Source organism: Sarcophilus harrisii, chromosome 3 (assembly GCF_902635505.1).
Source record: "Sarcophilus harrisii chromosome 3, mSarHar1.11, whole genome shotgun sequence".
NCBI lineage: Eukaryota > Metazoa > Chordata > Mammalia > Dasyuromorphia > Dasyuridae > Sarcophilus > Sarcophilus harrisii.
Window position 1 is genome coordinate 310,574,426 of NC_045428.1, and position 22,056 is coordinate 310,596,481.

At 33.2% G+C, this 22,056-nt stretch overlaps 1 protein-coding gene across 1 annotated transcript in view; it reads right to left on the bottom strand.

The window, feature by feature from the left end:
* Positions 1–22,056, bottom strand: part of DZIP1L (DAZ interacting zinc finger protein 1 like) — a 57,999-nt gene that overhangs the window by 1,638 nt on the left and 34,305 nt on the right. The window contains exons 7-15 of the mRNA XM_031959797.1: positions 21,937–21,999; positions 20,193–20,333; positions 14,506–14,536; positions 12,067–12,120; positions 11,346–11,479; positions 9,550–9,742; positions 5,937–6,156; positions 2,221–2,402; positions 936–1,075 (exon numbers count right to left, since the gene is read on the bottom strand). Coding sequence (XP_031815657.1) covers positions 936–1,075; positions 2,221–2,402; positions 5,937–6,156; positions 9,550–9,742; positions 11,346–11,479; positions 12,067–12,120; positions 14,506–14,536; positions 20,193–20,333; positions 21,937–21,999 — 1,158 coding nt within the window. The remainder of the gene's footprint in view (positions 1–935; positions 1,076–2,220; positions 2,403–5,936; positions 6,157–9,549; positions 9,743–11,345; positions 11,480–12,066; positions 12,121–14,505; positions 14,537–20,192; positions 20,334–21,936; positions 22,000–22,056) is intronic.

Sequence of the window (22,056 nt, forward strand, 5' to 3'; positions counted from 1 at the left end):
GCCTAAATGATATCTTGTTCTGTAATAATCCTGACCCTTTAAGCTTTCATTTTAATGAGCAATTTTTTTTTTCTTTTTCGCCTCCTCCAAAATGAAGGGAGGGAAAAGAAAAATTCCACATGCAAATAAGCATAACCTAGCAAAACAAATTTCCCTCCTTGGTCATCCTAGGATTTTTCCTGTGCAAAAAATGAAAGCCATCTGAGAAGCCATCTTTGCCAAGGGCCTTGTTATCTCACTCCCATTTCTAGCCAGATGTAAAGAATATCCTTTCACTTGGCTCTTTTTAACACTGAGATAATTCAAGGCAATACCAAAAGACTTGATAGAAAGAGCCACCCACAATCAGAGAGAGAGACTGAATGTGGCTCAAAGCATAGTATTATATTTTTGCTTATTTGCTTGTTTTTTTTTTCCTTTCTTGTGTTTTTTCCCCTTTGATCTGATTTTTCTGCAGCATCACAAATATGGAGATATGTTTAGAAGAATTGTACATGTTTAATCTATATTGAATTGCTTGCTGTCTTAGGGAGAGAGAAGGGAAGGCGAGAGAAACAAAAATTTAGAAAACAAAGGTGAATGTTGAAAATTATCTTTGCATGTATTTGAAAAACTAAAATACTATTAAAATAAAAAAAAATCCTTTCATAAATCTCCTTTGAACTCATGAATTTTATGTCTGGGTTTCATTTTCTCTTTCCTGGTTTGTATACTTAAGTTGCCACATAAATCATTCATTTGAACAAGCATTTGACACCAAAGTAGGGTTTGAAATAGGTAGGAAAACCTAATGAAGTACCCTTTTCATTTTTGATTTCCTCGCACTCAAGGAATCTTCATTCCAGTTGCTTCTGTGAGTCATCATGACTTAAAAGTAAATGACTGACTTAGAAAAGAATGTGTGTGTGTGACTTATATTAAACTTTATATGTTACCTGGGCCTTCTTTGCTGAGATGGTTGTTTTAGATGGTCCAGTATCTGAAGCTGAGAAAAGGTTCACTCCTCCAGTAGGCTTCTTCCCAGGAGCAATTAGCTGTTTTTCTAGAGTTTTGGCCATTGACTGGACTCGAGTCCCTACAAAAAAGTCAAAGGGCTTAGATCAGCACTAAAAGGCTGATAAGTAAATGTTCTACTATTTGTGTCACCTAGTCCAACTTTTATAAATCAACTTTATAAAGGTTTATAAAGATGAAGAAAGATCAAAAGAAAGAAGAGTAAAGAGAAAGAAGAAAGAATTAGGAAGAGGATGTAAAGCTTTGTGTTTGCTGAAAAACCAATCAATAAGTATTTATTGTATATTATTGTACTGGTATGGAAATTCCCTCTACTGATATAGAACAGCAACTTCTTTTCAATTTAGTCTTAATGAGTTGCCTGGGGCATGGAAAAGTGATTTATTAATGATCACATAACTAGTCTATATCTGAGACAGAACTTAAAACCAGATTTTCCTTACTCCAAGTTTCTATTCATACTTTACTACCTCTCATTCTGCACAGAAGAGAAACTTTATAAATATTTGTTAATATAAATAATAATTGTGATAACTAACTATTGCTGTTCAATCATCTTTCAGTCAGGTTCGACTCTTTGTGACCCTATATGGGATTTTTTTTTTGCAAAGATACTGGAGTAATTTGTCATTTCCTTCTCCAGCTCATTTTACAAATGAGGAAACTGAGGCAAATAAGATTAAGTAACTTGCCCAGGGTCACACAGCTTGTGAGTGTCTGAGGCTGGATTTGAACTCGGGAAGAAGTGTCTTCTAGATTCCAAACCTGGCTCTGTCTACTGCACTTCTAGTTGCCCTCATGACTCACAGACTGCAATTGTTACAATGTATGACCAGTCAGTCTTTTAGGTTTCCTTTTGATCCTGTTATTATGGGATCTAACAGGTGAAAAGTTTAAAGCTACACATGGCCAATCAATTTAAAATAAAATTCTGAAGGCTAAGTAAGCAATTGAACTGTATCATATAAATGGGGAAAATATCAATTAATTTTTGTGATCTCTGATAATATGTGGAATTATCAGAAAATAACATTAGTTTCTACCTCTGTATTATATATAGAAAAGAATGCCAACAGAGATAGGCAGACAGACAGACAGAGACACACAGAGAGAGAAAAAAAAATAAAGATGACTAAAGGATATTAAATTAACCAGATAAATCGAGTCTTGCTTACCTCATCAACCAACTAGAAAGTGTTCACTCACCTGTGGAAGTTAGTCCACCAGAACTTGCCAAAATAGGCTCAGGGGCTTTCTCATCAGAAGTTTCAGTATCGGACCAATCCCAATCATTGTCATCTTTAACAGCCATCTTAGAAGGAGCCTGAAGATTTGAATAGGAAATACGGTCTCTTTCTGAATCATCTTCAGATGTGAAAGGTGGGGTGCTAAAATATATAAATATAGAGAAAAGGTAAAGTCACTCTTGAAGGAACTTGAGTAACATTTTCAAATATAAGTAAAATGAAATAATGGGTATGAAAGTATTCCAGAAGGTTAAATGTGCTAGAAAGTATAAAAGATTCAAATGTATGAAAAGGAATGTTAAATTCTTTGAAAGAAGGAATTTTTTTAACTTTTATTTTTCTGTCCTTTAGCATTTAATGTGGTAGAGAAGGAACTTAAGTTTTTATTGGATTGGGTCAAAATAGATCCCAGTGGCCTTCTAATAAAACTCATGCCCACAAAAAAAAAAATTTCTCATTTCCCAACTATGACATACCTAAAGACTTCCAATGAAGAGGAATTTATTAGCTGAGGTAACATATTATGCGCCTCTAGATAGCTCTACACATGGGAAATTTTTCCTTCTAATATGCCCGAGTGCTTGACTTTACAAAACATAGCTTAAGAGTAACTGTTTAATGTTATGAAGCAAAACAAGTCTAATATTTCTTTTGAATAACTAATTTTCAAATATTTGACAAAAACTATTATATCCCCCTAAGTCTTCTCTCTCAGCTAAATATCCCTAATACCTTCATATAATCCTCAAGTGGGATGGTCTAGAGTTCCTTCAAATTTGCCCTATGGATAAATTCCAAATTGCCAAAATCTTTCCTAAAAGGTATTACTGAGAACTAAGCACAATGCTTCAAATGTGAAGCATTTGAATTATAATAGCTAAAGAATTATAATAAAGATCTTCCATCTTCTGTATACTCTGCTTCTCTTGAAATAGTCTATGAGTACACCAGCTCTATTTTGACTAATAGCCTAGGGAAAATCAAATGAGATAATAATTGTAAATCACTATATTAATGTTATAGTAGTAGTAGTATTAGCAGTAGTAATAATAGCAATAGTAGTAGGTATAGTAGTTATCGTAGTAATAATAATTGAGTAGTAGTAATACTTTTTAATAGAATTTCATTTAATAGAATAATTCAAATTAATTTAATAGAATAATTCAAACTAATTCTTTCTTGGCTTGTTCATAGCTCTCTAACCAGCAGGCTCAGCTAGTAATTTCTCCCTAAAACTTTTCTTCTACTACCAGTTTTTCACTCTAATCTAACAAGCATTTATTAAGAACCTACACGATGCTAGGCGCTATTTTGAACATAAGGATGACCAAGCAAAACAAAAGCACTGTTTGTTTTCAAGAGTATTTTACATTCTAATTAGGGGACATAGCATATCAACAGATACAGTGTCTGCATATGGTATTTTGAGAGAGTCTGAAAAGGAAAGTCTTCGATTGGCAAAGACATACTCATTTTAGCCATTTTCTTCTCCAGCTCATTTTACAGAAGAGATATTGAGGTAAAAAGGTTTAAGTGATTTGCCCAGGGTCACACAGCTAATAAGGATCTGAGGTCAGATTTGAACTCAGGAAGATGTTTTCCTGATTCCAAACCCACTGCTTTATCCACTGTACCACATATATGTTCCTTCTTCTCCATGACTTCCCATAAATTCTCTATAGAGAGTCTCCCAATATTCTAGAAGCTATTCTCATTTTCTTCTGACATTGTGAGGGTACCAATGGAACATTCTTGTTGTCTACATGTCATCTTTTGTTGTCACTACATAATCAGGTAATCTTATCCTCATAGTTATGTAGTATTTGTAATGAACATACAGTTCATTTTTTTTATTAACTGTTTTCAGCAGTTTCACAATTACCTTCAATTAAATTAAATTAAAACAAGCATTTTGTGAATAGTGAATAGAAAGCTAGTGCTGAAGTTCAAAAAACCCAAGATCAAATCAAGTTTCAAATATTTATTAGCTATGTGCTTAACTTCTGTTAGCCTAAGTTTTATCATCTGTAAAATGGGAATATAATAATATCTACCTCCCAAGGTCATTGTGAGGACCACATGAAAGAACATATATAAATTTCTTTGCAAACCTTAGAGCACTATATAAATGTTGGCTACCATCATCATCAACAGTCATTATTATTGATACTTGAAGTAATTTTTATATTCAGTCATAGTTTGAACAAATCATGAAACATACTTCCCTCATCTTATTAGAAAGATCAGGGAATATGGGGACAGAATGTTGCATGTATTATTGAATATGGCCATTGTATCAAGATACTTTTACTTAATTTTTCTTTACAGTTAAAAAGGAAAATTCAGTTCTGAGGAGCCAGTACAAAGAATTCTACAATGAAAAAACAAAAGGTGTTAGTAAACCATTTTTTCAAAGCAAAGAAGGACCAAGAATAAAAACTTATTCTTCAAACAATGGTAATGTTCAGACTCCAAAGAGGTAAGACAATGTTCATGATGTAAGGGTAACTTTGACATATAATGCCAAGTAATTAGAATTACTTGAAGAATTGAATATTTTCATATTTATCTTTGTAATCCTCAGGCCTAGCACAGAGCTTGACATATAATAAGCATAATATAATAACCAAAAAATGTTTTCTTATTAACTGATTAGTTGGTTGGTTTAATCTGTCAGTGGCCCCAGACAACTCTAAGGCAACAAATAGAGGAGCGATCTGCATCAGTAAAAGGGAGATTCCTTCTTGGTAGTTTCCTAAATCAATAAAATGGCAGTTACAGTCTGAAAACAAATAAGCAAAACTTTTTTTAAAAATCAAGGGAGGCTAAAAAAAAAAATACAATCATTTTTACTCCACACTTCCCAAGCTGAAATGCTCTATTTCCAAAGACTTTTGCCAGCGAATGACTTCAGCTGTATCCTGAGTCCTACTCTCACGGCTTACTCCCCAGGGACAGCAGCAGTTGGGAAGGTAAGTCAATGGTAAAGAGAAGCAACTGTCCTTGTATAACCGTTACTCTCTCCACTCCCAAGTATCTCGTGTACTATGGCTGTGCTTGGTACTGCTCTAAAGTAGGAAATCATTAAAGAGACCAATTTACCCTAAAGCTAATCCAGACATAGCCTAGACTGTATACCCATGCAGAAGAAAGTTCAGAGAAGATATAAACAGAAAATTTTTATTACTATTAAATTTAATTTAACATGTATTTTTTAAAATTATATTTCATCCAAAGTCACCATTTTATATTTTTCAAAAATGAGCTGAGATCCTACTCTACATCATACGTTAAGTACTAGTAATTATTAATATACCTCTAGGCAAGGATATGTTAGAGACATTTAAAAGTGGTTCCTCAAATGGAAATTTATTGGTTCCTATATATCTTGACTGCAAACCAGAACTTGATATTTTGTGGATTGTGTAGATTTCAAAAAGTGATGAAGAAAATTTTAATAATGCAGATAAAACTTAAATGAGTGTCCTGTGCATTAACCTAGCTTGTTGTTAAACATTAAACATTTACTAGCACACTTCTGCTTCTAGAGGTATATATAAGTTCCAGAAGGAAAAATTTGGAAGTGAAAAAAGGAACAGGTTTAAGCTTGGATTTATCCATGCATATGGTTATCACAGAGAGAACACTGGCAATAGCTATGAGCTTGAGCCTCACCTCAGTCCAGGCCGAGGGGAAACAGGAGGACCAGGAGGACCATAAACTTTGCTCCGTGGAGTTGGGACTGGTATCTGTGGTGTGGCAGGGACATGACTGACTTTGCCCTGAGATGTTGTTGGCTTAGGTGACACTGTTCGTTGAGACTGTGATTCAACTCGCAGTGTTCTGGATTTCTGCTGAGCTTCTCTTGTGGACGATGAGCCCTTCTGACTTTTGACTAGGAAATAAAGAGGACTGAATAAATACATATTCATACCAAGCACAGATGGCAACCCCATCAAGTATTCTTAAATGAAAGCAAAAATTTTGGCGGGAATATTGGGAATGAAAAAACTGAAAAAAATGGAGAGAAATCTTAGACCCAGCCAAATCTTGCACAAATACAGTCAATATTATATTCAAAAACTCCTGAGTATATTGAGGGTTGGATTGGAAGTCAGAAAAGCAGGGATATAATTCTGGATCAATAACTAACTAATGTTTCTGAGTAAAACATTTTCCCTTTTTGATCCTCATTTTCTCGTCTATAAAGTGAGAAGCTATATTTGGATGATCTCCAAATTTTCTCCTAGCACTAAAATAAAATTATTCCATCCTAAACAAACAAATCCCTTCATGAATAATAGGAACTCAACACAGATTTGTTTAACTGAATTAAATTTAATTTATTTAAAAAAATACATTCTCTACTAGTAGATGAAACATATATTCATTGATCTTCAAGGTATTAGAACACAAAAAAAGAGAAAACTAAGAAAGAAAAAACAAGGACAAAGAAAAATCAAGAGATTATTAAACACTAGCATCTCATTCTCTTTGCTTAAGCCTCAAGAACATAGCTTCTTTTCCATGTTTTCACTAGAAGGCTGATTTTCTTGATAAGTCAAGATTTTGATATAATAAAAATACCGGTGGACCTTGATCAGGAGACTTGTATCTTAGTCGTGGACTTAGCACTAATTATACAACCTCACTGGTTCACTTTTCAAACTATTTTAGAAAATTTGACAAGAAATCCCCAGTTAAGTCCCTGGGTGGCAGTATTTATCCAAGCAAAGGGCCACATGTTTTGGAGAAATCCCAGAGAATACAACACAAAAAGTAAACAGGAAACAGCATCGCTTATTTTTACAGCCAAGTCACTCTAGCTGTAGCCTAAACCACAATCCCAGGACTTCATCATTCAAGCCTCTATTCTTGACTGAATTGCTTGGGTCCATAGTGCAAGAAAGCCTCTCCACAAGAGGTCTTAGCAGTTACTTCTAACTGAAGATTTAAATATCTCTGCGGAGATTTTTATGATGGAGAAGTTGAAAATTCAAACACTGAACATCTCCATTGTGAATTCACTCATTCTGTTCTTGCTGACATAAAATTAATCAAATCAAATGTTTGATTATAAAAAAGCATATTTACCCTGAAGTGGGCACTTTCTAAGAAAGATAGAAAATAGATGAACTTGCAATAACAGGAAAATAAGAAAAATACTAGCTTGGCAACAAGAAGGTATAGTATCAAAGAATATGTAAATGCTTATTCTTTTCCTTTACTTACTATGTACCTAGCACTATGCCAATTGCTGAAGTTGGCACAAGACAAGAATAACATACGCCCCTGATCATGAGAGGCATAAGAAGCAAGGCTCATGAACAAGAAATCAAATAAAACAACATGGGATATTATTCAATTCATCGACCATATATCGAACCATGTTGCAGTTACTATTATCAAGGTTTGATTATACAAGAACTGTACTGGTTTTTTCAACTGCTATAGGAACTCAGAAAAAGGAAAATCATATGTGTTAGGATAATGGTAGAAAATAAAAGGGAGCTCAGCCTAAAAATTTTGAACAGGACATGGTTAGATGGAAAGGATTTGGATCAGATGCATTCAGAGGAATGCTAAAAACAAGCTTTTCTGATGATCAAGGAGAAATCTTTGGGGTCTATTTGAAGACAACTTTAAAATACAAATAGATATTGGAAGATGCTTTAAATCAAATAGACTAGAGCTATATGATTTCTATTAATGAAACACAACACAAAGTTACTCACACTCCACAAGGTCCTAGCTGAATTAAGCAGAAAACAGAGTAAATAAAAGGTCCCTCCTACCATCCTGACTGCACTGAGGTTGAAGGAGAGGAGGAAGAGAAAGGGATCAGCAATTAAAAGAAAAAATAATGACCTTCATTTAGAAGTCTGGAGAATGGTAACAGTCATTTATTGCCTTTATGAAAGAAAGAATGGAAGATTTGGGGAGGAATTGAAATAGGAAAGTCAAATTAGATATAAAGAATATCCCAAAAGTTACACACTGAAAATATTAGTGAAGAAAATGAAAACTATTCTTGAGCTTTTTAAACAATAGTATAAGAACATATCCATCTGAAAGGACTTAGATTCAACTTATTTATAAGTAGGAGTGCAATTTAATTAAATTCGCTTTCAGACCTAAGAAGATTAAAGACAGAAAGAAAACTCCATCATATAACAATATACATATTGATGAATAACAATATACATATACTTTTATATTATTAAGGAACTAGAAACAGAGTGAGTATTCATTGATTAGGAAATGGCTAACAATCTAAATCCATTAGTAAACAAAAATGATTTCTTAATTCTTAATATGTTTGTCCAGTAGAAGCACCAGGAAATATTATAAGTATTGAGCTCTATATGAGATCTGAGAGTCTTATTATCCATTTGTAATCCTATTTGCCTTTTCCAATAGCCTCATTTCTTTTAGGCCCACAGCTCATTTGCTGGAGCTAATTTGTATGCAGTGACCACCCAAAAAGCTCTTAGACTGAAGGGAGCCCTACAAAGGTTGGGGAAAGTTTCCCAGATTAAGCCTTAAATATTCACATGGTAGTTAAGAAATAGCAAGGGAGTCTTTTCTGACAGTTTCTGTTTGAGGACCTAGAGACAGAGGTAATATGGGACAGCAGAAAATGCAAGATAGTGAAATAGAATGAATATTTGCTTTGGGAATCAGAAGACCTGAGTTTGAAATCCAACTTAATCATAATAACAATAATAAAAATAATTAACCTGCTTTGTGCCAGATACAATGCCAAGTTCTTTACAATTATTATTTCATCCTCACAACAACCTTAGTAAGTAGGTATATTAGCTCCATTTTACAGATGAGGAAATTGAAGCAAACCAGGGTTAGATGATTTGCATAGGGTCACACAGCTAATAAGTATGTCTGAGACTGAATTTGAACTCAGGTCTCTCTGACTCCACACCCAGTAGCTATGTACTATGATACCATCTAGATGCCCAGTGAGTAGGTTATTTCCTTTTCTAGATCTTACCTTTAACCTCCGTAAGAGTTTTCTAAGTCTAGATCTAAGTCTAGATTTACAGATATAAAAAGAAGCAAATTATTATCTTAGCCAATTTGCTTAATCTGTCTCAACTTTAGCTGTCTCATCTGTAAAAGGAAGGATTTGGATCTGATGGTCTTTAAGGGTTTTAAAATTCTGAACTATTTATAACATAGCTCCAAGTTCTATGAATATTGATGTATTAATAACTAGAATTCCCCATGTTTCATGCACAGTTTCCCAGAGACAATTCCTCTACCTACTTACCTACAGCCACCTTAGCAGGCTGTAACAGTGTACTTTCATTCTGCTGCCTTTCAATGATTTTTTGAGCCACCTCCTTGATAAGCTTGTCCCTTAGTTTCAAGAGTTCTGAAAACCTTTTGGCTTTTTGTTCTCGGTGGGTTTTTAATATTGAGTCCAGATTTCTGTGAGTCTGATCAGATATTCCCTTTGTACCCTAAAATAGACAAAAATAGATGATAGATACAGCTACCAGTAAGAATCTGTGTCAGAATTCCAAAGGATTCAGGAAGAAAAATGTTATTTGCCTCCAGAAAAAGAACTGATGGAGTTTGAAAGCAGATCAAAACAGACTTTTTTTCACTTTCTTTATTTTTCAAAGTTTTTAAAAATCTGTGTTCTTTTGCAAAATGAATAATGTGGAAATATGTTTTGCATGACTGAATATGTATAATCTATTATAAAATTGTTTATCATCTAAGAGAAGAGGGAGGAGAGGGATAAAGGGAGAGAATATGGAAGTCAAATTTTCTTTAAATGAATGTTAAAATTGTAATTGGAAAAAAATAAAATATTACTTTAAATATTTATTTAAATATAAGGAGAGATGTCTTTCTTGTATCTTCTCTTTAGTCTTATTTCTAAATATTTTTCCAGCCCACCAGGAATAATGAAGAAAATAATAGGGGCAACTAGGTGGTGCAGTACATAGAGCACCAGCCTTGAAGTCAGGAGGACATGAGTTCAAATCTGACCTCGACACTTAACACTTCCTAGATGTGCGATCCTGGGCAAATACCTTAACCCCAGTTGTCTCAGCAAAAAATAAAAATAAAAAAATAATAATAGGGGCAACTAGGTGGTGCAGTACATAGAGCACCAGCCTTGAAGTCAGGAGGATATGAGTTCAAATCTGACCTCGACACTTAACACTTCCTAGATGTGCGATCCTGGACAAATAACTTAACCCCAGTTGCCTCAGGAAAAAAATAATAAAAATAAAAAAATAATAATAGCTCATATTTATATATCATTTTAAGGTTTACAAAGCACTTTACATAGTTTATTTCACTTAACTCCCACTTCACTGGTCTGGTGTAGAGATCATCTTCATTTAAAGCTAAGGAAAGTGAGGCTTAGAAATATTAAATAGCTTGCTGATTTTCACACAATGAGTGTCTAAAATAAGATTTGAAACCAAATTCAAAAGAGGCACCTTGGTGGTATAACAAAGTGATGGAGCTGTAATCAGGAAAGCCTAAATTCATATAGAGCCTCAAACATTTACAAACTATGGGACATGAACAAGTGTCTTCTGTCTAGCTCATCTCTGAATAATAATAATAATAATAATAGCATCTACTTTCCAGGTTCTTGTAAGGATAAAATGAGATAATATTTGCAAAATGATTTACAAAACTTAAAACACTACATAAACACTAAATATTGTTTTCCATTGTCTTTATTCTGATCTCACGCCTGATTTCAGAAGCAAATTTCCCATTAATAAAACAAGTCTGGAGATTTCACCATTCAACTGCTTTAAAGCAATTATTTTGAATAGTAAATGTGTGAAACAAAATGTAATTCATTAAGAGTCTATTTTTCTTTGCTTGCTTTTTACCTTATGGTCTTTAACATATATATTATTCGTGTGTGTATGTATGTTTTTCCCAAATAAAGTTAAGTAGTGAAAGAACAACTAACAAATTTGTTAATTATATTGTTATATATAATTCATTAGTTTAAGAACATTTTATATCTCAGAACATCTCAGCAAGTAAAAGTATATAATTACTCCTTCATTCATAGAAACTTGCCCTTTTTAGTCCCATGCTTTCCAGTTTTTCTTCGAGGGTTTCCTCTAAAATTGGCCGAAACTGCTTCAGTAAATTAGGGTTCCTTCTCAGTGCTTCCAACACTTTCTGCTTTCTATCTAAGGAGTCTTCCAATTCTGCAATACAATCAAATCACTGAGATCAGACAACCTATTTAGAATGCCTTTCAAACTTGACCCTAACTCTATAGACTGCCCTGTAATGATAACCCTAATGGAAGCCTCTGACATCTGGCTAGTTTTCTAAAGCATACATTGAGGGCTCAGCAGGACTCATATCCAGCAAAAATTACCAAAGGAACAAAAGCCTCTACCCAAGAATTAGACTCACTTTGAGGAGTCTATTCACTTATGCCAATGTCTCAAACTTAAATTTTCTGGATTCCATGTTGATAGCTTTAGCTATCCATATGAAAGATATCAATGAAATTACAATCCAGTCATTATTTCATTATTTTAGATGTGTTACTTAGTTATAGAGATAGTTTATTTATTGCTTTGGAATGACTAAAATTATAATTCCCTACTTTAAAAAAAAAAGAGACCCCTATCCTAGAATACAATTATCCAATTGGGAGAGGAAAACCATAGGATTCCCGCTTCTACCTACAAAAATGCTTCTGAAACCTTGTCTTCTTTTATGAGCATCTCTAAATATAAAACACATTAAAAGACAAAAAGAAGTAAGAAAATAACTTTCCCACCTTCTTGCGTGGAATCCTCTTCTGTGTCTTCTGCCTTTGTTACTTGATGGGTCACTGTCAAAACAACAAAAAAGAAATTGTTGATGGTTCCATTCCATGTTGTCTCCATCCCACATTCCTTCCCCAGGAGGCAGTGGTCTAATGGGAAAAGCATTCTGATGGGTAGAAAACCTGAGTTTGACTCAGCCCTCTCATTTACTGTCTTAGTAAGTCATTTAGCTCTATGCTAAGCCTTTGTTCCCATTTTTGTTCTTTTCTTGGAAGAGGTTTGGAAGTGCAGCACTGCTTATCTGGGCAGAAAGCTGACTTGCTCCAGTTGGTCTATCCTTAAGCAACCTGGCACTACCCAGCTTTAAAGGATTCATCTTATTGGTATCAGACTTGGGGTGGCTTTAGCTCTACTGTAGCTCAGAACTCTCAAGTCACATAACCCTGCAGTTTCAGTTTCTCAAGAAGCAGGGTTTACAAGTATGTATGATACCATATACCATTTCCACATCAATAAAATAGGCAAAATATTTGATCCATATAAATCACAGGATTTAAAATAGTGTGTCAAGTGCTTTGTTAAACAAAAACAAACGAAAAACCTAAATATGTGAGTTTGCACTTATTATTAACCCTCTTTAACACAAAGGAATTGAAGACTATAAAAACCAAAAGCATCATCTTAACTTTAGCTTCTTAAAAACTTTTAGTCTTTGTTCATAGTTCAGTTCTCAAGCAATCCAATTCAATTTAACAAGCATTAAGAACTTCCCATACATTGTATGAGAGGATATAAAGACAAAAATGAAAACATCTGATGTTAAGAAACTTACTTCCAACTAGGGGAAAATAATATGGCAGCAGAAGGGTAGTATGGCATATGATACAGTGCTTCTCGTACTTTTTATCTCAAGATCCTTTTATGTGCTGACAATTTGAGAGACCCTTTTGAAAGACCTCTTTTTATATTCATCTCGATATATAATTTTAGAAATTAAAGTCTGTTAGTTTTGTCTTCAAAGATGACCAGGGTCTGTGTTCCCAGACCACAGAACTGCTGATAGTGGGCCAGCAAGGAAGACCTCCATTCATATACTGTCTCCAACATTAGTTGTCTGATTCTGAGATAATCACTGAATTCTCTGCATCTAAGTTACTTCATCTATAAAATGAGGAGAGTGGACTCCCTGACTTTTAAGGTCCTATAAAGGCAGCTAGATGTCTCAGTGGACAGAGTGCTGGATTTGGCATTTTTAAAAAAACCTGTGTGGCTCAGGAATAGTCACTTGACTTTTGTGAATTTATTCATCTGTAAAATGGGAATAATAATAGCTCCTAATTCTCAGGGGTGTCACCACAGGAAGGAAGATAGGACCAGTGAAGAAAACCATTCTCCATTAGGAGCATCTAGTCTTTTCAACCATCCCTTTAGAAATTCAATCTGCTAACTATTCTTGTGGGAAAACCCCCCAAAAAGGAGGTTATTGTCAAGGAAGTCTTTAGTGCTGTTAAATGCTTTAACATCAGAAACTACTGTCATTTTATCAGTGGAATTGACATTAAGGAAGAAGAATTAATATATACTTATAATATATTGCTGTTCCCTTAAGACAATAGGACATTTCCATCTGACTTACAGTTGAAACCTTCCTCATGTGTTGTCTCTGACATTAGAACATGAGCTCCTTCAGAGCAAGGATTGACTTTCCTATTTGTATTATCTCTAAGCTCTATCCCCAGTGTTTAGTGCAGTGTTTTTCATACAGGAAGTACTTAGTAAATGTTTCATTCATTCATTCGTCCAACCAAGGATAGATGGAGAAACTTATCTGAGACAATTAACACAAAGCCCAAGATGACATCAAGTTATATGTTTATATATATACATAAGTATACATATACACATGCATCTTCCATATTTGGATATATGTCTTTACATTTCCTTAATTGTCTACCACTGTGCTTTGCACACAAGATTAAATACATGTTGAAATAACTAACATCAGTATCATATCTATATAAGAAAAATTATTTCCCCATCTTATATTTGAGCAAAGTCCTCTTCTAATCCATACCTTATTATGAATGGTCCTTCTCAACTCTAAATTTCAGCCAAATAAAAATTAAATGCATGGCATATAGTTATAGGGACATGGATTTCAGTTATAAAACATGCCAATGGAAATTAAAATCGCTTTATAGAATTCTATTGTCCTAGATTTAAATGCTTTTTTTTCGATTTCATACCTTTTCTTAGGGCATATGACCAAAAGACATGAAAAAGAATCATTTGGAACAACCAAAGACTATGTGTTAGATATTATTACTAGGTATTAAAAATGTTATTACTTTTATTAGATTTCTTAAGAATGTGGTTGGAAGATGGAGTTGGGAAAAACCATAAATGAAAGACTACAACTAGTCCAATTCATTTAAAAAATAAAAACTTACCTTCTTCCTTTCTGAGAGACATCCTTTTAATCTGCAAAAATTTAAAATAAGGAAAATAAGAAGCAGATTGAATGACTTTTATAATTTTTTTTCCTATGTTCTGAGCAATTGTTCTCTCAGAAGTAGAGCATGAAAGGCAAGAGTGAGAAATAAAACATTAGAAGAACTGAGTTTTCACTCTGATTTGACCACTTCCTAGACATAATTTTAAGCAATTCTCTTCATTATTCTGAGTCCTATTTATTCATCTGTCTGATGAACACAGTGATATTTGTCCTGACTGCCTTAATAAAGATCACTTATAAAGAACCACATAGACATAAGTGAATCTTCCTATAAGAACAGCAACATGAATGAAAATTATTTATTCAATAAACCCATAACAATATTACTCTTAAATCAATTTCATATTGATGGTAACTAAGAATATACTCTCAATTCCTTACAAACCATGCTTTGTGTTTCCCACTGCACCAATGAAAGAGGATTTATCAATCAAAACTTATTTATGGTGGTTCTCCATCTAAAGAAATATGCCTTCAGTCAGTTGCTAAATAAGAAAGACATTGAGCATAATGACTAGCACATGGAAGTATGAATGAAGGGAGATATGAAGTTGAAATCAAAAAGTCCCAAGTTCAAATCTTGCCTCAGATACTTAACTAGTTGTGTAAACCTGGAAAAATCACTTAATCTCTTGTAGCCTCAGTTTGCTCATCTGTAAAATAGAAATAATAATAGTACTTATTTCATTGGGTGTTTATGAAGTATGCATGAAATAACATGTTAAATGCCTTGTAAATCTTTAAGCACTATAAAAATGTTAATTTTTATTAAGTATTATAAATATTTATTCAGTAAATGAATATATTCATTCAAGCTAAAGTATTTAGAGATGATAAGGCCTTATCTGTATCCCATTTCCAGACAAGTTTGCATTACAATGGGATAACTCAATTAATAAATTTAATGACTGAGTTTAATAAACAACCCTAACATATTACCCACTCCTTCTGGATATTTGCATTTTAAAAAAAAATAAGTTATTTGCCAAAGTATTATTTTGGCGCCTCATTTGGCATTAAAGTGGCTCTGTGTTCTCACAACCCCAAAGATTTAAGAACCTCTCAAAGGACAGACTCTGTTAATTGTCCAGCTTCCCAGCTAGTAACAGACTCATTGGCAGATTTGCCACTGGTAACGAACTTGTGTGTGTCTGTGTCTGTGTGTGATGACAAGCCATAGACAATGCAAATGTCCTTTGGCCCTTCACATCCCCATTCTGCTTCTACAATTATATTGGCAATATAAAAAAGAGGGCAGATACTACTTAGATAACACAATGTATTTAGACTAAACTTGAATTTAATTGCTGGTATTCTTGACAAGAGATTGTTGTCCAATAACCAATGAATCAACACGTGCTACTGAAGGAATTTTATCATATTCAAATTTTTACTCTCAATAAACAAAAAGACATGAAGAAGTTAGCAATAATTCCAAGGGTAGCTCATGGGTTCTCTGCTCTGAGAAGTGAATAAATAAATTGGCAGAAATGGTTTCATTTTTTTTTTTACTCAGAGGTTTTAAAAAAAATCGTTTAATGAGATACTTGGTAATATCATTTTGCAATGCACATAATGAGTATTAGGAAACAGTAAAGAAGGCAATTTTTTGCTTATATGCCAGCATACATTGCAAAGGATTAGGACATAAAGAATTTTGATGAAAAACTTGACAGAATCTTCTAAATTATGTCAATGACATTCTGATGCCAAATGACTTGAATTTAAATGTGGCTTCACAGTAGGACAATAAAAATTTGTGGAAAATGTACTTCAGTATCAAGAAATGAAAAAGGTGAAAATTTTTTAGATTGCTTAGAAATACCTGTTCATCTCAAATACTTTCTTCAAGAGAACTGGAAATCATTGGATGAGGTGAGCATAGAACATTATAATATTTTTTAAAATGAGGTTAGCTATATTAAACTAAAAGGGTGTAAATCAATTACAATAATAAATATTTAAAAATCATCTGTTTGGATGCAGCTAAATAATTGACTTATTGAAATGAAAGTTAAAGCAAATATTCTATTAGAAGACTTAAGGGCCAGAAGGGAGAGATAGTGAAAAGCATATTAAAGACATGACCTTGAGGACAATATACACAATGACTAAAGTGAAAAGATAAAGCTAATATTACATAATATAATCATATAGTTAAACACAAAAATGATTATAAGACTTAATGTTGTCCCAGGAGAACAGATAATGAAATGTGTCTCCCTTCTTTGGGTAGAGATGGGAGGGTATATATACAAGGAGTACTGTAGATGTGCAAATCTGCACTGTATCTGTTGGTCTCAGTTAACACTTTCTTACTTACATGAAAGAAACTCATTTGAAAAAGAGAATAATATCTAGAAATGACTGTGATATCCAAAACAAAAGTCATCAATAAAATTTTTTTAAAAGAACTTAGTCAGAATGTTCATTTCCCAAGTTTACACTTCCTAGCTTCAAAGCCATGAAATTTTTTGAATTGGTTTTGTTCTGTTTTTGTTTTTTCATCTTAAGGCAATTGAAAGTATAGTGGATAGGGTGCTGAATCTGGAATCAAGAAGATCTGAGTTCAAATCCAGTTTCAGACACATATAAGCTCCTGAGTAAGTCATTCAGACTTTCTTTGCTTTACTTTTCCCAAATGTAAAATGGGGATAAAAACCCTTTGCAGGGTTGTTATAAGAATCAAATGAGATATTTGTGAAGCACTTAAAAAGAGTGCCTGACATATGATGGGTACTATATAAATGCTTATTCCCCCATCCCCCACCTATTAAATGTAGATAAACAGCTGCCTTATAAGATTTTTATAGGTGAAGTGTTTTATTAATTTTAAAACATTATACATATATATATATAAACTCCAAAAATAGAGTATATAAAAATTAAAGCACTAATTCTGCCTATAATTAGTTCTTAGAAAAGAATTGATAGGAAATACTTGCTATAACAGGAAACAAAACTCCCACATGGCACACAATAATGACAAAATCTTGTGTAGAGTACAAATTTCTTTTCTAAAACATTATAGGGAAAGTTCACAAATAGTATTGCCTCACAAGACAGCAAAGTGTAGTTGAATAAAAATTAAGTCTTCAGAAAATTTGCTATGAGATATGGCTAAGCAATAGCATCCTAAGAGCATTTGTGAATTGAAACAAAAAAGAGAACAATGAATAGATGCAAAAATGTGACTGATCTATTGATAATTCATAAGGATCTACTTTCATTACCAAATATATTGAAACTACCACTTTTGGATTCTATCACCTTTGTGCCCAAACAACAATGGCACATAAAGCTGAAGTGAGAAAAAGAATGGATCTGAACAAATACATAAAAGAAATCTATGGTAGTGCTGATACTACCTTGGAAGTACTCAAAGAGAGGAAGATTCCAAGAAATCATACTTCTACCAAGAAGGTGACCAATAATACAATGGTCTATCTATATGCTCTCATTTCATGTCTATAAAATATTTACAAGAAAAGTTGATGAATGCATATATCATGGATATTCTTGGCAGAAACTTAAGAAAAAAACAGGCTTTTGAAGTTAATTCCCTATCAAAAAATCTGCATCTTTCCAGTTACAAAATGGCAGAGATACTTAGAGAATATAAGAATTCAGTTCTAGTGGGTTTTTTTAAATGAGTCTCAGAACACTATAAAACCTCATCACTAAAATTTTTAAATGAGAGGAAAATGCTAATTTTATTTTCTGCATCAGAAATAAAAAGTAAATGAAACTGTATTATCCAGGTTGTGAAATGATTTAGTGGACCAATGGACCAATATCCCATTGTGTTTCTCTGGGTCAGCCTCTAAAAGTGAACAAGGGAGATCATCCTACATCATATTTGGAAAGTTCTTCAATGCTTTCAATAATTCTCAAAGGTCAAGGTTATCTACTACATCTCAGGCGAGCATCTGTCTTACCACTAGACTTGTGAGACTCTGAAGGATAAAGATATGAGTTTGTGCAGTTCTGCCTCACTTAAATCCAATTCATGTACCATTCATGATGTCACTCTCGTGAAGTCATTGGTCCTCTTTAAAAACAAAGGGATGAATAATAGAAAGCCAATGTCACAAATGGTCATCTTTGTAGCCATTATTCTCCAAGAGATATTATAGGGCCACAAATAATGTAATACTACTCTTTCAGAAAAATCAAAATCACAAGTAATCCCAAAGTCAATGAAAAGATTAATGATTAGGTGTGAGAGCACTGAAAAAAAAAAAGTTGAATTTGGAGTCAGGAAGACCCAAATTCAAATCTTGTCTCAAACACTTACTAGTTGTGTAACCTGGGCAAGTGATTTAACCTCTGTCTGCCTCAATTTCTTCATCTATTAATTGGGAATAATAATGGAACTTAACTCCCAGGGTTCTTGTAAGGATAAAATGAGATAATATTTATAAAGTAGTTGGCAAATTTTTAAGCATTATATAAAAATGCTAACTATTATTGTCATTATTATCATCAACAGCAATGACAAAACTTGAAGAAATTACATAAAAACTACATCAAAGACATGGCGAGAAAGAAATAAACCAGTTACATAGATAGACTAAGAGAAGAGATGGAGAGCTCAAGTTCCCGATAGGTAACAGTGAAATATTAAAAGAATCACAGGGAGATCCCTGGAATCTTTGGGGAAGGATTCTCAATGGAGGGTTATAGAAATATATGATTTGTGCAGAATGAGATGGCAATCGTTGAGATCCTTGCTATTAAAGAGACTACTCATACTATTCAAACCCCAGCCCAATCAGTATTAAATTCTCAATAAAATAAATGGATGGTTCTCTAAAGGTGACATTTCAGGTATTAACAACAATTTAATGAAAGATATATTTTTGAACAAAAGAATTTTATGCAAAATAAGGAAAGAAAACCATGTTTGTTTAATTAATGAGCCACATGCTGCTGGTTGTGTCTAACAATTGTAAACTGTCTCAATGATCAATACATTAATAAATTGTGCTTTTATTGGCACACATTTGACTGCTCCTCATTAGGATCTAATAGCATAGAAAAGGACAACTGCTTATTACCATCATCAAGAATAAACTAGAGCATAGCAGCTTTGGATTTTGATTTTGTTTTTCATTTAATTGTTGCTTTATTCAATTGTTGTCTAATGAAGACAGAAGTCACCACTATAATAAAGGAAGATAAAACCCCTTCCAGTTATTGGTTTTCTATTTCCAGTCCTTTTTTCATTTCCCTCTTCAGGAGAAATACTGTAAACAAGACGGGAACCAATGACAAAAAAGAAAAGAATCTAACTTTAGTTATAAGCTTAATATAAATAAAAGACTGGCTTTGAAGAGATGAGAAAATGTGCTTTTTTCCCCTTCCTTGCAAAGATGGAAAATTATGAGTAGGCCATATGATACATACTGCCAAATTCAACTGACATATTGATTAGTTTTACTGAATTATTTTTTTTCTCTTTCATTTTTACTCTTTGTTGCAAGGGATGGCTTACTTCTATGGATGAAGGAATATATTTGAAAATGAAGGTGATGTAAAAACAAAGATATCAATTAAAATATTTTAAAGACTGGCATTGAATATCCTAAACTATCCCAGTAAAGAAGATGGCAGACATACCATTTCTTCCTGGGATTTAATGATGTTGGCCTGATCTTGGCACTTGGCATTGAGTGAATCCATTTGGCGTTGAAAATGGTCTGCAGCTTTCCGTTGATCCTGAGACAAGGAGACTCGGAGCCTTTCATTTTCATCCTTCAACTGTTGAGAAAATAGGTCTGTTAAATTTCTGGTATGACCTCTGGGATCCCATGTGCTATATTAAAATTTTGTCCAATATGATTTCATCCCAGAAGAGACTAAGATAATTTCTTGTTAGAGGAGATCAGATTTCAGAAAAGTTTATAATATATCACCTAATTCAATGAAATATTCATGAACTACCTGAGCTCAAATAAGAACTCAGATCCTAAATGGCTTGCCACTAAGGCAATAACTATAATTATTTGTTGTAGATATTTTTAAAGTCATTGATATTTTAATACAACAATAATAAAGATATTTTAAAAGTCATTGTCTAATATATTGCTGTTATTTTCCTTCTCTGATGAAGTGAAATGAATTATTTACTGAAAAAAAATAAGGAAGTTTTCCCTACACATATGTAACAAATGACTTGTAGAAATGCATGAAATAATAGCAGTAAGTGTCTTTTAATTTATCTACTCAATCCATAATCTACATAAAATATAATGGAGCAAGACAATATTGAAGACCATAAGCTTAGAGAAAATGATTTGTGGTCAATGTGGTCAAATGAAGGCAAAAAATATGTTTATTCCTCTCTATCAATACAAATAAGAGGAACCATATGATCGACATCACCATCAGCTTTCCCTTGGGGAAGTTTTTATAGTTAGGGAAAAACAGAAATAACTAAAGATAAACCTTTGAAATAACTACTGGGTTTAAGACTTTGTTAACTCGGATCATATATTCCTCAAAGCCTCCATTTGTCTATATCAGGGATCAATGAAAGTACAATTCCTAGGCCAAATCTGGTCCAACCATCTGTTTTTGTACACTCTCTGAGAATCTAAGGGTTCATAGCTCACCACTCCTTATTCTACACAATTACATTAAAATGAGTTTTTAAAAGATTAAGTGACTTTCCCAGGATAACAAGAAAATTCTGTGTATATAAACAAATCCTATAAAAATGCATATCTTTACCACTAATACTGGATTTACCCCCTCTGCAGTATATCATATTGACACACAATTTTGATAAGGAAATATTAACAGCTTTTTTCCTCCATAAAATTGTATCCATTCATACTGGGATTAGCAGAAGTAGAAGGTCCACTGATAGTTTGATAAGAATAGCAACTAAAAAGACAGAAAAGGTGGTTTATTTAAAGTAAAAGTCTGCTTAACTGCAATTCATGTCTCTTCCACTCTTCTTACCAACTTATTGAGGCTTTCTTTGTCCAAGAGAAAATATGAGCCTGTGCTTTATTGTTAAAGTTCCTGAGATTCTTTTGATTTTTGAAGGTAACAATGTCAGTAGCTGTGTGCAATTTTTTTTATCTTAAATCTTCTCTTCCCCATCCAACCCCCAAATCATTTTGCCAGTAAACTATCACTTACCTAAGATAAGGCATAGGGAGACTTTTGAGAGGAAACAGATGGAAACAAATAAGAAAAAATAAAAAACAATCAAACTCTAGACATTTTCATTATATTCTTTACCCTTTTCTTTTCTGCCATATGTTCTTCCTGTAGCTCCTTTAACTTTCTCTTCCATGTTAATTTCTGGAAAATTAAAAATATATAAAGGATAATTATTGATTATATCCTTTACCCTTTTCTTTTCTGCCATATGTTCTTCCTGTAGGTCCTTTAACTTTCTCTTCCATGTTAATTTCTGGAAAATTAAAAATATATAAAGGATTATTGAGCTTTGAGCAGGAGTTCTTAACCT